Genomic DNA, 16,153 nt, shown 5'->3' with positions numbered 1-16,153 from the left:
ACTCTGCAGTCTGGGCAATTTAATTGCTGCCGTGGCTCTTGAGTTGCAGCTGAAGTTGCGCATCTGTTGATGGCACTTTCCACTTCGTTGCAACGTTGGATATTTATCACCTTTAGAGAGCAACTGCTTCACTCGCAGACTGCAGAGTTTGCTGCTGCTGTCAACTTGCGTTGCTATTGTGCCCCCAAGTTGAAGCAGCTGTCTGGCAGTCAGTCTGTCTGGCTGCAAGCCTGTCAGCGTCCTCATTGCATTCATCACAGTTCTGCGCTTATTAAAAACTGCGCACACTTCTTTTTTTCTGTACTCGAGAGTGTTGGCGAAGACAGTTTGCCAATCTGTCATACACACCAAGTGGCAAACGAGACGCGTTGAATTGATTGCTCGACTGCATAGCAACAGCGTGCCTCAATTTATTATTAGCTCAATAGAAACACACACACACACACACGCACACAAATCACACTGTCAATTTGTGTCGTCTGTTAATCCTTGCTGTTTGTGGTTTGCTGGCATGCTTCAGTTTTTTTTGCTGCATACTTTCAGGCGCACGTTGCTTGCTGGGTATTTGTTTTGCATGCAAATTGCGCATACGCCACGCATGACAATTGCATATCTCTTATTGTTGTTTTCATTTTGCTGTCGCTTTTTTGCGTTTGAAATATATGTGCATACGATAAAAGTCAGCTGCCAGATAGTGGCGTAAATGTTTAAAAACTGCAAGTGAAACAGACACAGCCACACAGACAACTGGCACTAAAACTTGAAACTGAACAGAGAACAACAGCAGCAAGAAAAAAATAAATTGTCAAAAGCGTTTTGTATGCACATCGCTTGAAAACTTTGACAACAAATAAAAACAAAAAATAATAAAGTTTTTTGTGCTAAATATGAAACTTTAAATACTCTGCAAATTTGAGTTTCATTCGTAGAGTAAAATATGAGTTTCACACTTTAAAGAACGTTTAGCAAAATCAGCAATATAAATTAAATAGATCAACAAACCAATTTTAAAATAATTTTCAATGTTATTAATTATAAAAGTTTTTAACAAGATAAAATTTATTCAGAAAATATTTAACATTTTGACTATTTATACAAAAAATTAATTTATAAGTACAACAAAATTGTACACGAATTATGAAAATTATGTGAATTTATATAAAAAAAGAACTCGCAGTTAAAGTAGAGTAATTTGTACACAGAGAATGGCCGCAACACTGCAATAGAAATATTCTCGTAATTGTTGTTTACACAGAGACGCAGTGTTGCACATGGAACATAAAGTGCAACTGCGTTGACCCTCTCTCCCACTTCACCATGACTTGCCCCCTTTTAGCTTCTGCAAAGTTCACCCTTCGTTACCTGTTTGCTTGATGCGTTTTGCAATTCATATAAATTTTATTTGTTCAACTTTATAATGGCAATGAAGTTGATGTTACCACAAAGCTTTCATGCGATATGTGTGTGTGTGTGTGTGCGTGTGAGTAAAAGAGATGGCAATAATAGCAGGGAAGGAGATAGCAAGCAGCACACACACAATATATAGAAAGTTTGTTGTGTAAAAGTTGATTGTTAGCAAAAAAGTTTGTTCTTTTGGGGTAACGCATAAATTTGTATTATTTATTGTAGGCGAAAGAGGAAAAGGAAAAGAACTGTAATGGTTCAATCTTTTTGCTGCATTTGTTAGCTGGTTTTTTGTGGCATTTGATTTTGTCGATTGCAGTCATCAAGCTGCTTACTGGCTGCCAACTAAACTGACCCAGCTGCAGGACAACTTCAAGAATAACAATCTCTTATATTGTTATTCTTATATTTCATTGCCCAAAGGGACCCTTTGTTGTTAAATAGAACAGGAACCAAGACCGAGATCGAGACCGAGACCGAGGCACTTGGCCTTTGGCATTTGTAAACTTAATTATTGCGTATACGACACGTTTACACAGCCTAATACATGCACAGCCCACACACACAGACGCGTATATTTATATTTATATAGCTATCAGGTTGTTGCTTTTGCTGCTACTTTTATTTATGAGCTGCTTTAGCATTTGCACAAAATTTCCCAGGTGTCTTATTTTTCACTCGAACTGACTTTAAAGAACTGTTTCGTTTCGTTGCGCTGTGTTCTGTTGTGTTGCGTTGTGTGTTGCGTTATTTAAATTTGATCAAGCGCTTGAATATTTCATGTTCAGCTCGCAATGACTACGTTCAGGTTACTTCTCAGTCAGCTTTTGCCTGCAGTCATTTGCTGCTTACTTTACGCTGGGGATGCATTTCTACATGCGCTATAATTCGAAATGGCAGCTTAAATTATATTGTCGTGGCTGTTGGCCACGTTAACACACACACACACACACACACACTGTGGAAAACGTTTGCCTGCATTCAGCTCTTGCTGCTGCTGGTCTTTGTTCTTTGTCCTTCCCCTCTCGCACTCTCTCTTTGCTTACCCTGGGTAATTGTTGCAACAAGCGCAATTGTCGACTGGATGGCTGCCAGCAACAGCAGCAGAGCAACAGCAACGTTGCAGCAGCAGCAGCAACAGCTGTTCGAGGAGGTGACCGACAAACCCTTTGTCAAACAACCAGCTCTGTGTGCTCTCACCTTCCCTTCCCCTTATCCCCGCACTCGCTGTGTTTTACTTGTTCAAATTTAGTTTGACGCAACTTCCATTGTCAGCTGGCCCAGCTTCGACAGCGATCTGACCAACAAGCTGCTCAATTTAATCTGCCTGCAGCAGACAGTTTATGCAGGCAGAAAGAGCGAGAAAGAGATAGAGAACAAGAGAGAGGAAAGGTAGACAGACAGACAAGGATGCAGGAAGGCTGGCAGACAGGTGTAAATCGTGGGTGGTGCAATCAGATGCAGTTAGCCAAAACCATATCTATATTCGAGCCCGTTTGTCTGCAGCTGACTTTCACTTGATGCCCCAAAGGTATCTCAACTAAATGTGGCTTGCCAGCTTCAGTTGCCACTGACAGCGCTGTCAGCTTCACAATTAACATTCGGAAAACTATAATTGACTAACAATTGCTTATAGTATTTTCGACAATTCGAAAACCAGACTTTGACTAAAAAACAAGTAAGAAAGGTCAGAGTGTGCTTGTCTGTGAGATACCCGCTACCGATTTCGAATAACAGCAAAGCTGTGCGGTATTATACTTAAAATATACCAAATTAATATACTGAAAAAATTCTAAGGAATGCATTTGGTATATTGACATAGTACCACATTTCAAATTTATTATAGGGTATAAAATGTACCACGTTATCAGCCAAAACAACTAAGAATCGTATTAAATAGGCGTTAAATCTCTTGTTTAGAACAATTTTCAGAAACTCTGTTAAACCTGCCAAAAGTTATCAAATTGAAAAGAAGCTTTAACTGTTTCTACTATAAAAGCCACATTAACTCTTCTAGTTCACTTCTCAGGAATGTGGTCTAAGTTTAAGCAACGACTACAAACATTTGAAGCTTTTATTAATATAGTTTCTTGCCACATATATTTTGGTCTACTACTTAAGCATTGCGAAATATTAGATGACTGTTTTATGGTCAGTCTTCTGCGGCTTACAACTTTTGGTAAACTTACCTTTATTTTATGGCATTTTTTTATGCAGTGGCAATCAATTGAATGGCCACAAAGCGATTTGTGTCAGCTCAATGACAACTACAACCACATCTACAACTACAACTACAGCATCTATCGGCTATTGAGAACAGAGCATTTTAATCAAATTGAATTGGCTTTAATGCCACCCAATGGTCAGCACTTGATGCCACACAAAAACAATGCCATACATTTGCGCATTAACGCCACATTATTGTCGGTGGAGGGGAGGGGGGGGAGAGAGCTAAAGAAGCGGGAAGTGGGAACAGAACAATGGAGCATTCATATGGAGCCCAAGGTTAAGCCGCTAAAAATCATTGAGCAACATCAAAGCGCCATTGTTTTGGCTTTGGGCCACCAAATGTTAAGCCAAATGAAATGAACAAAACACAAATACATAAGTAAAAAAAAATACCAGAGACCAAGACGCAGATGAAGACGAAGATTTATGCCAATTGCTCTTGAGCAGCGGCTACCTTGGCGCCTAGCCTCGCCTTGAGTCTTGCCTCTTGCCTCTTGCGTCTTGCTTGCAACTCCTGTGTGACTAATGAACAGTCTTAAGAGCTCTCGCCTCTCTAACTCAGTCGCAGTCGCCATCGCAGTCGCAGTCGCAGCTTCATTTTTGGACATTTGCTCAGCTTTTTGGCTTTTATTTAGCCATTGGCCCAATCGCCCACACACTCGCCTTGCCTTGCTTTACCTTCTAAATGCTCAGCACTTCTTCATTTGGTGGCGAAGCTTAGCCTGTTTCCTGACTGCCTGCTGCCTGCTGCCTGATGACTGCTTGCCTGGCTGCTCATTAATTTCGCTTAACTTCACAAATTGCCAATTGTGCGCATTGGTCAACATTTTTGTTTCTTGTTTTATTTTGCTTTGGCTTTTGCTTGTGTTGTTCTGCTATTCAGTTCTTCTCGGCAACTGTCCGTCTGAGCGTCTGGCATTGTTCTCTATTGCTCTGCTGCCTGTATTTATTGCCTTGACTGCCAATTTGTTTTGTGTTGCCATTGTTATAAATGCCACAAGCCACAGGCAGCGAGTATGCTGACTATATGCTGCACTTCGAATTCATTGAGAAGGAGTTAAGAGATCAAGAGTGGCAAATTGAATTGCAATAAAGTGAATTTGATATAAATACTAGCTAATTCAGGTGTATAAAATACAATACAGTAAAATAATATAAAATTCTTAGTAATACAATGATCAAGCATATATATATTGGAGTGAAATAAAATAATACAAATACTTGAAAAATTGATAAATACTTCATAAAATAAATAAAAATATGTTCATTGTTGTAAAAGAATATAACATAAATAGTTAAATTTAAGAAAAAAAAATAATAAATTACTGATTTATTAGTAAATATTAGTTTACTTTTCCTTCATCAAAATTTTATTGGATTGCTTGATATAATTTTAAAAAATGCAATGATAATAATAATATAAATATCAAACAATACATTGTGTTTGATCTTCATATTTTTATTTTTTCTTCTATTGTAAATACATCATAGTTATGTTTCTTTATTTTATTTTTGAATATAAATACTTGATCATTATATAATTTGATTTTGTATTAATGAATAATAATATTATAATTGATATTAAAACTTTTTTAACACATTATTTAATTTAATTTCTATATAAATATTTGAAATTATTTCATGTTTCTGTATTGCAATTCTCTTATTTACGAATATTATCCTCAAAGAATAGCAGCGTGTTTGACAATCGTTGTGACGTAAATTCTACTTGCTTCTTGCTTATGGGCCACGTTGCAGCAATTGCCGTTGCTGTTGTCGTTGCTGTACCAATTGTTGTAGTATGTGCACATGAGTTCTTAGTTTATGAAGTTCTGCAGCATTTGCTCGTCTGATGCCTCCAGCTAGCTTCCCTTTCCCTTTCCGCCCCTGGCTGATGTTTGTCTGGCACGTTACCTGGCTGCCTGCTGCCTTCTGTGTTTGAATCTCAGCATGTTCGCTGCCCATGCCCGAAACAATAAAAATTGTGACAAATTGCCATCAGCAGAGCACAAATGGGGCTTTTATTTAGTGATGACTTTTATGTGCTGCACATGGCGTATGCGTAATGTAGCCAAACGAAAAAGTCGAGCAACTGACCCCACCATTGACCCCTCGGGAGCAGTTTTAAACAATGCTGCTCTAGTGACGTGTCAGAACTAATGTGCAGCATTTACAGCTTTCTGCTCCAATTCAATTAATTAACACTCACATTCAGCAAAAACTTCATTAATCAAAATTGTGTTCTTTTTATTGTTACAGAATGCGAATGCAGACAACAATTATTCACACAATTATATACCCGGCAAGCTAACTGAATTGAAGAACAAACAGCTTGGCAATCCGAAAGCGGTGTCAAATTCACGACGTGGTCATAATCCTGACTCGGGTAAGTGTCAAAATAATATTCAACTAAAGAGCAGTTGGTAAACGTTTTGTTGAACACTTTATTTGCAGAATTGGCTGAAAAACATTATAGAACTGTCATGGAGGAGGCAATGTGCCATGAGCCACAGATGCGTTGCATGCGTGTTGAACGGGATCCCTCGAAAATCTACAGGCCACATTGCACCAAGCTGTTTCGGTGCAGCGAGGATAGCGGCTGTTGTCGCAGTCGCAGCGAGATCTGTGCCCCAAAGGAATACCACGAGGTCGAGCTGACTTTCTATGTGAGTAGACCAAATAAAATACATACTTATATACAAAATATTTATATATAAAATATTATTGCATTTAAAACTAAAGAAACATAAGAGAAGTCTTAGTTAAAGTAACATGAAAGTGAGAGCAATTAAAGGGAAGTGGGAACAGCAGAAGAGTGTAGAATAGAGTGACAAGCAATGCCAAGTTGACTGATAAACCAAATGGGAACAGTTTGTAAGCAGAGTAAATACCATTTGCATACCAAGTGGGAACAGTTTATAGGAAGGGTGAATACACATTGCATGCCAAGTGGATAAAGTTCATAAACTAAAAAAGGAACAGTTTTGAAAGTAACTTAGGAACACATTGCAGGCAAAGTGAGCACAGCTTATGGCCAGAGTGGTAACAGTTTGTAACGTGCACTTTGTTAGCAAAGTAAGAACAGCTTTCAAACTAAGTATTCAACTATCAAAAGCAGCATTAAATTTCGTAAGCATTTATTTAATTTCCGCTCTCTTTTGCATTGGCAATTAAACACTGTAATCATTTGAATATGTTGTTCAGCCACACACACCTTAACAATAATTGAATTCAGCACAAATACAATGCATAATTACATTCTCGATTTCAGCATATTGAATGCTCGTTACATCACAAAAGGTAACAACAGTGACAGCGACAGCAACAATATCAAGCAGCATAAATCACCAACAAATTGAATTATCATTGCGTCATTAAAAACTCATTTCTGAGAGCAAAACACAGAGAAAAAAAAACAGAATAATATAAAAAAAATGAAAGAAAAGGTGAAACGATATAATTATGTTGCAATATGGTGCCCTCAAGCATGACCTACGCCCACCTCCAGCAACAACAACCGAGTCGCGACAACGACAACAATCAGAGCAATTACTAAGAGCGGGAGGGGGAAAGGGGGGAGAGAGAGACAGGCACATACGTACATAGAAGTCGCCACAGTCGAGGTACAAACCCATTGGGACACCGACTCTTGACAAATTGTGCGAGTTTCCAACGTTTTCGTTGCTTTTTAAAGGCCCAGCAGCAATTTGGGGGCATGTGTGGCTTGTGTGGCATGTGGCATGTGCATTAAGTGTGCTATGCCTCGTGTAAATAAACATATAGGGGCTTGTATCTACGTTTCGAATTCATTTAGGAGTTCCCCAAACTCAAGCATTGCCCGCCACGATAGCAAATTAATTGAACAATTTACAATTAAAATAGCTGGCGTCATTAGCTGTCACATAAACAGATTATAACAAAAGCAATTTGACAAAAAGGTAATTGCCATTTTAATGCACCAAATAAATGCGAGTTATTAAGCATGATAAACAATAGAAAAAGCTGGGCAAGATTTTAGATATAAAAGTAGCTGTACACAAAAAGAAAAATCGTCCTAAAATCAATAATAAAGTCTTGAATCAAGATTGTATGATGTCAAAATTGAACCAATAAGGTTTATTCCTTCTGAGGAACAGCAACAACACCAGAAATTAGGAAGGGAATTCCAACATTTTAAGAAACAAGAAAATAATTTGTTTTCTTTATGATCGAAAAGATTTTAAATCAAGATTTTCAATCTTCTTTCCAACGAAGCTTAAACATTCTTGACACAAGATTTTATTGTTAAAAAAAATATGTTTTTAATCATAAAATGCAAATTTTGCATACAATTCTTTTGATCGATTGTTTAATTGATTTTATTGATTTTATATTTACTCAACCCAAAAAAAAAACTGATTTTAAAATTGTTTATTTTCAAGATATGCAAACTTTTCAATTTCGATTTTTTCGCTCTTTATTATTACTTTTACTACAGTCCAATAAACTTATTTCTATATTTTAAAGTTCATCTCTTCTCTATTTTTACAAATAATATTCTACATGTCTTTTGCATTTAACAATTTGAAAATGTTTACCAATATTGCATTTATTCATTTAGGCAATAACATTGCAATTGACATGAAATGCAAATAAATATAGTATATTTTGCATTTCTGATAAAACTTTTGCTCTTTTGCAAAGGTAAACAACATGCATTTAGTTTATTTTTCGACAGAAACAACAACAAAATTCTATTTTTGAAGAGATAGTTGAAATGAAAGGGCAATTGCATATTCATATTACCTGTGAACTCAGGTGGCCAACATAAATTGACAAATAATAGATGATGATCTAACTAACAGCTAGAGGAAATTCTGGGGCAACCAAAGAAATCCCAAAAATTTTGCAAATTGATGGAGTTGAAGTAGGATTTTGCTACACAAATTCAAAGCATGAAACTGTCGTCGTGCAAAGTTTTTGAGAGCACATTTGCCTGCTTCAACACTCAACTGGGCATTAGGGAGATTTGTTGCAGCTGTAGCTGTAGCTGCAACTCCAACTCGTGCTCTGATTCTAAGTCTCCTTCTTACCTGTTTACGTGCTTCGCAATTTGCATGTTGGCTGCCATATGCAAAACGTTTGGGATTTAAGCTGACAAAATTGCATTAAGCAGCAGCAGCAGCAGAAGCAGCAACAGCAACAGCAATAGCGAATGTGTCACGCACGAGCTTCGCAACTGCAACAGCTGCTGCTTGCCCCGTTTAAAGCGCTTCACGCTCATTGTTTCAATAAGCTAAATTAATGTTTGTGTTGCGGCTGTCAATAAAGCAAACAGCCATGATTATGCATGTGGTCTCGTCATCTGCTCAAGGCTAAACGGCATAATTCGTGCCACATTTTGTGGCAAATTAATTAAACGCTCAGGCGCCCAGGACACGGACAGAGCCTACGATTTTGCCTGTCAGCCAATTGACTTTTACTTTGCATGCAGTCGAAGTCGTAGTCGAAGTCGATGTGGGCGACATGGACATGGACATGGCAAGCTTCGTGGCGCTTTATGTGGAGGCGTTGGCTTTCACGTTCATTCGGCAACTTCTTGCTTTGGCCTAGGTGAAAGTAACACCATCTTTCTCTCTCTTTCTCTCTCTCACGCTCTATCTATATTTTTTTGCTCTCTGTCTCACTTTGAGTGCATTGAACCCAGAACTGAGGCAAGGCGTCATAAATCTCGCAATGCTTGCAACATATGCAGCGCCTTTTGCCTTTCGTTGCCTTTGCCTGCTGCTGGCTTTGGCCTGGTCTGAAGTAACATCGAGTGCATTGCCCTCTTACCGGCCAACAATGCAGACTGCAGACCCCTCTTTCCCCATTCCCTCTTCCCCTTCCCCTACCTCTTACTTTCGCCCCCTCTTTGCTCCCCACTCTTCTGTAAATTTGCGCAACATAAATTATGTTTTATAAGAATGTTTTTTTGATGCTGCTCGCCGGGATGCAATGCATCTCTCTTTCTCTCTCTCTCTCGCTCCCGCTTTGTAGCTATCTCGCTCTCGCTTTCCCTGGGATCTCAAGCTGTTTGCCTGGCACTTGACACCTCTCAATGACAGCCGCTGTGCTACCTCGTGTGGCTCGTGTGTGTGTGTGCAAACTTTGCTCCTCTGCTCCTGCACAGCTCTTTGCTCCTTCGTTTTCCTCTTCCTGCTGCTGCTGTTGCTGGCCACACTTTCGGTGCTTTATGGAGACAGCCAGCAAAGGGTTTGCTTCTTTATTTTTTTGTTTATGTTTTAGCTGGCAGCTTGCATTTTTGCTCACATCGCCAGACCGATAAAGTCGAGAGAGCATTGCAACTATGTGGAACTTTATCAAATTGCAATTCCGGGAATTTATCTAAAAAGCATCTGTTGAAGTAAGGTTTCAGCAACAAATTCTAAAAACAGCTGAAAGATAATTAGTACATTTTGAAGATCAAATTGAGATACGGTTCAAATTCAAAAGAATGCTTCAATTGAATATAATTAAAAATGTTCGAATATTTTAATGTGAATTGTCTTTATCCTAGCTTTTGGAGCTATACAAATGCTCTTAAAATATAATTATAATCTTCTAAGATTTCTATTAACTAATTATCAAAATCTGGAAGTTGATGAAATATATTTAGGCATTTTTTTTAAAGATAGCATTTCAATTGAAAAGAATGCTTTAAGCAGCTGAATATAACTAAACAAATAAGAAAGTAAAAAAATATAACAAAAATATAACAAATTAATATACCGAAAATGTATATAAGTATACCGAAAGCTATATTTACTATATTAATACACTCTTGCCCCACGATTAGTGGGTATACTAAAAAGTATATTTTGCCGCCTAACTTCAAAATCATTTTAAGATATAATTATAATCACCCACGAACAAATTTCATATATTATAGATTTCAAAACGAATATGCAATTTTATGTCTAGTTTTTCTTCTAAAAACTGTGCTCTAAAAAAGATTTAAATATTTTTAAATAGAGTACGTAAATCTTCGCCCTGTTTCAGTCTTTGAAAATTCCGCTTAAATATTAAAACATTCACTTGACTTTCGTAGAAGCCAAGGAGCCGGAATAATTGCGTGTGGTTTTGCCAAAACTTTTATTGGATAATTAAACACTCTTCTGCTTAGAGTCTTCTGTGCCCTGTGCTCAACTCATGTGTGCATAAGACTTCAAGTCGAAAGTTCTTTTGCCGGAAAGTGTGGCATAAATATTTTTCAAATTAAAAGCCATACATAGGAAAGCTGACGACAAGAAGCCAAGCAAGGGGAAAGAGACGGGGGAGCATTGCCTGCTTGCCTGCTTATCTGTGTGGCGCCACAGCGCGCACATGTGGCAGCAGCAAAATCGTAGCAAGTGCAAGCAACATACTCATAATTAAATTCATGCATGCAACGGGAAAAAATCCTTTAAAAAAGTCACTGTTTGCTTTACTTACCTTACAACGAATATGCGGGCAAAAGCGAAGCATTTGATTGTCAAATTGTTTAGCATCTTATTAGCATAAATAGAAAATCAGCAATGTTAATGAAAATTGCCAGCAGCTTGTAGATTTGTAGGAAACTTGGAAAACACAGTCGCGAGTTAAGTGAACAAATATGGGGGAAAAATATAGCTGTAAATTTGAGCAGGAAAAAGATTGCGTTATAGAATTCTTGAACATCTTTCTGTCAATGTTGAATAAAGTTGCAGCGAACTTATCAGCTAAAATGCATAACTTGTATTTGTGAAAAGAAAACTCTAGGAAAACTAGAAAACATTTGCTGCCTTAGCAAAGTTTGTTTCTATCAACGGAGCTGGCATCTCTTAATAGTAATTTGTAGTGCATTCTGCCCACTTGACGACCTGGATGAAGAGTGTAAACGCCCCCTTACAATATACTTTATACTAAAAATTGTACTACATTTTATATGGATGGCTTGAGTCCTTGGTGCACTTAGTGAAAAGGGAAGAAATACGAGGAAGAGAGAGAGAGAGAGAGAAAGAGAGAGAAGAGGAGCAACAGCACCTAACACAAAGCAATAACTGACTAATTGCTTGAGTCCAAAGTGCGCACACAAGAGTTCGTTGAGTATTTGCATATAAACACACACATAACCCAACCACAATTAGGGTGGCACAAACACACTTAGCAAGAGGGAGACAGAGTGAGAAGGAGAGAGAGAGAGAGAGAGAGAGAGAGAGAGAGTGAATGAGAGATGGAGAGACGCAAACTACTTATAGTTATGGCATATATCATGTTATGGACATGAGACTCAACCACTTTGCTGCAATTTTAGATGCGGTTGCAATTCAAACAGCAACAACAACAAAAGCTCAACTGAAACAAAGAGTAGAAAAAGAAGAAGAAGAAGAAGGAGCTGAGAGTAACAGCAGCAGCAGCAGCACTTTGCACTTCCGTTTCCGGCAATTATTGTGCTGCAGCACTTGATGCGACCTCAGCAGGATTTTTGCCTCTTTTGCCTGCTGCAATTTTCTTGAATTTCATGTTTTCCAAACACACACGCACACACATACGCAAACACACACACACATTATAACTAAAAACTTGCGTGCTCAAAGCAGCAGCAAGGACTCTTGTCGATTAGGCAAGGAGCTGAGAGCGGAGACCGGGAGGGGAAGGACGATGGAAACTCTGTGGCTTGAATATGTCGAGCATGAAAAACTTTTTCAATTCGTTGCATTCCAAAATTTGCATAAACATTTTACCTCACAACGCAGAAAAAAAAGAAAAGAAAAGTGAATGCGAAAACTCAATTTGTGATTCTTGTTTTCAAGAGTTGCAAGTTTTGCATACAATACCATATATCAAATATGTAGAAATTTTGCAAAGCTTATCAGTACGTTTTTTCTCCTTTTATTTTTTTTTTTCTGGGTGTCAGTTTTGTCGGTTTTCTGCTTTGATGCGTCCAATCAAAATTCAATGCTCGACTAGCTTCAGAATTTCGGGCAAAACTTGCTGTGCTGTTGCTTGTTGTTTGTTTGCCTTTTGTCAGAGAGCAAAATATGTCTGCTGTGTGTTGTGTTTTCTTAGTTTGATTAATAACCGAGAGCTATAATTTTAATTAAACGAATCCAACTTAATTTATGCAATTCATACGCAATTCATCATTTTGCACTTGTCATGCAACAGCAGCAACATCAACAACTCGAAACACAAGACTTAAGTCGCCAGCCTCGGAAACTGTCTGCTAATGGGAGTAGACAGTGGCTTAGGCCAAGAGGGATTCAATGGCTTGAATTTTGCATTCAATTTGATCAAATGCCAAATAATATGCCACTGGCAAGTGGCAGCTATCAGCTGACAACTCATTTAGCATTACAACAACGATGACAACTCACTCTGCAGTAGTCAGTTTAAGTTGGCAAGTTTTGAACCCTAAGCAACTTTTGCATATGCAAATGCCGCTGACATAATTAACAGAGGTCAAATGACAATTAGGCAAATGACTAAACTGTCTTTAAATTCTTATTTTCAGGTCTCGACGGTTGGCTCACGCAAATCAACTACTGAGAAATTGTCGTTTGTCAATCACACCAAATGCCATTGCATTGAACGCACCAATTTCTACAACGGAGCTCTCTCCAATGTGGGAGAGTTGCAACAGGCGGCCATACTCAACTGCAATTGTCCCAAACTCTTTGAGAAGATCATACAGAACGATGGCAAATGTCGCTGCGATTGCACATCAAGCAGCAATCACTGTGCTTATCTGAAAACCGGCATCGAACACTTTTCCATGAAGGATCGCAAGTGAGTGTCGCCTAAACAAATCATTCTTTAAGTAGCGAGTAGCTTACTTTATTGTTCATTTTCATCCTTCTTCATACAGGTGCATACATCAGGGCATTTGCAAGGCGCCCACCTGTCAGTATGGCAATTATATGGAGAAGCACGGACGTTGCCCCAATGAGAACGAGCAGAGCAACTACAATGCCCACAATTTGTCGTAAATGGTGTGCGACACAAGTATTAGAGCATAAGATCTGTTATATTACAAAACGGAGGTCTGAGCCAGGTTAAACAAACTAAACTGTCTATCGAATCATTTAACAAAACAAAACAAAACAAAACAAAAACCAAAGCGAAGTGAATGTTTTATGTTGTTGCCTGGCGAAGAGTAAAAGAAATGAATTTAGTTGCATATCCTATACAATTTACGAATATATAATATATCCGCTGATTGCAAAACTGTTTTACAACAGTTTCAGTCTTTTGTCCCTCCCATTTTTATTCAACAGATCATCTATCTTAACTAGCTGTAAAAATCTATATATGTATGTGTGTACTACGATCGAACAAGAAACGAATTCGAATTAAATGAAATCGACAACAAATAAGCAATTTATTTGCAAACGAAAAAAATAAAACTGAGTAAAAAGCATATATATAAATTGCAAAAAATATTCCAAAATATAAATTGACTGCGTTTTAGTTTAAATTTACTATTCATATGTTATTTAATTATAAATGAAAAACAAAACAAACAAAAAAAAACACAAAAGCAAAACAATATATATATATATAATTATTAGAAATTTTAATCATACTATATATATATACATATATCATAAATATTATTATATGCAGCACTAAATACAGCAAAAGGAGAAAACAAAATGAAAACGACAACAAAAATCAATATTGAAACTGCTCACAAAACAGAGAAAGACAAATGTTTTGCATTTGGTATTAATAATTATAAATTTATATAATTAATTTCTAGTCAAACGTTTACACATGATTTGTTTAGCAAAAAAAAAACAAGCATTTAATACAAATTACATACTATAATATGCGTACATAAACATACAAACATACTCGTATAGAGAACGATAGACATAATTCATGCTATACTATACTTACGTAACATAACTTCATGTATCCGACTGTCCCAACAACTGTCATTCTCTCTAGCAAAAACAAAAAAAAACATAGAAAACTTAATTATAATGAACTTGATATTAATTCAGAAGCCATTATGGAACCCACCAGCGAGAACACAATAATAACTACGAATATATTCACAAAACAAGAGAAAAACACTTCAACATTTTAACATAAAACGAAATCTGACTTTATAAGTGTAAGTTTAAGTTCTCTGATTTTAGTTTGACTTCAAACAATAAATCATCACTGCAAGGACTATGTTTTAAAATGTGAGCTAAAATCAAATACAAAGTTATTCACATTAAATTCAAATCACGTTGTGTTGTGAATATGAAAAGCATTGGCAATAAATAAAGCGAAAGCAATTGTTGTTTCGTATGAAAATTAAAATAAGTACATATAGTTTGTATATGTATTTAATTCTAAATAATTTAGTGCTCATATACTATCGAAATTCAACATTTGAACATTATCAAAAGGCATCTAATACAAATTAAAAAAAAATGTTTAATTTGAAAGTATTCGCAATTGATTGCCCAACAATGAGCCGTTAATAAGTATTTTTGTGCTTAACTTGTTTTCACATTTATTTGCCATAATTTATGAGCATTTTGTTTGCTCAAATATTATTATATTTATTGAATTCCACACACACACGCACAACACACCAACACACACTCATAAGCACTCACAAAAACACACAGAAAGTGGCACTCAAATGCGCAAATTGACCCATAAATAAATTAAACATTTATATAATTGTTTTTAGAGATGTTATGCAAATATATAAAATAAACATATGTATGAAATATATACTACTACAAACAAACAAAACAACAAAAACAACAAACAAATAAAACCAAACATTTCAACACGATTTTATTTCTAACCTTAGCATAAATTTTAATGTATAATATAAATCAAACACATTGAAAGCGGATGAGCAAAAACATTTAAGAACAAAAAATAAAACCACACTTATTATAAATAAATGGCGCATTATTATTATCCACATAAATATAACTATAAAACGGAAACCAAATATTGTTTAATTGTTCAATTAATTATTGTCAATTGTCATTATTATGGTAAATTTATTTGCGGTTTGTTAAATAGAGAAAAAACGCTCGGAGTATTGACTGTGAATCCTTGAACTTCCATGTCCAATAGCGTTTCTAAAGAGGGAGCATTGATTCCTGGATTACCTTAATATCCTTGAATGCCTATCGATCGAAATGAGTCTTACGAGTTGATTAAACTTCGTCCTTTGAAGACCCATAAAAAGTTAGGGAAAATTTTTGAAAAGGATAAACTTATTTCAGCCATATCTCGCGCATATCCTTAAGGATTTCAAAAGGAAATATATTTTTGGTGTCACATGAAAGACCACTATCGAATTGCATTTAAACTGTTCAAAGATATTTTCAAAAATTGTACTGCAAAATTTTTCAAGGGGGAGGCATGCAAAATTTGGCTAAAAATCGAAAAGTCCTTTGTATCTCGGCCATTTGAAGGACTAGGAGGATGTCCTTTGGCACACAGATAGTGCTTTTAAAACCCAAGCGAAATACAAAACAAAAAGGACGAAAGTCCTTGAAACAACCAAGATACAAGG

General features: G+C 36.7%; 1 protein-coding gene across 4 annotated transcripts in view; it reads left to right on the top strand.

The window, feature by feature from the left end:
• LOC133835105 (homeobox protein cut) overlaps positions 1-15,530 on the top strand; it is a 79,388-nt gene extending 63,858 nt beyond the window's left edge. For all 4 annotated transcript variants that reach the window (XM_062264988.1, XM_062264986.1, XM_062264990.1 and 1 more), the window contains 4 exons: positions 5,893-6,019; positions 6,088-6,299; positions 13,127-13,401; positions 13,481-15,530. In XM_062264988.1, coding sequence (XP_062120972.1) covers positions 5,893-6,019; positions 6,088-6,299; positions 13,127-13,401; positions 13,481-13,601 — 735 coding nt within the window. In that variant the 3' untranslated portion in view covers positions 13,602-15,530. The remainder of the gene's footprint in view (positions 1-5,892; positions 6,020-6,087; positions 6,300-13,126; positions 13,402-13,480) is intronic.
• Positions 15,531-16,153: the final 623 nt, after the last annotated feature.

Source organism: Drosophila sulfurigaster, chromosome 2L, assembly GCF_023558435.1.
Source record: "Drosophila sulfurigaster albostrigata strain 15112-1811.04 chromosome 2L, ASM2355843v2, whole genome shotgun sequence".
Lineage (NCBI taxonomy): Eukaryota > Metazoa > Arthropoda > Insecta > Diptera > Drosophilidae > Drosophila > Drosophila sulfurigaster.
Note: the sequence above shows the minus strand (reverse complement) of the source record. Positions and strands in the feature narration are given on the sequence as shown.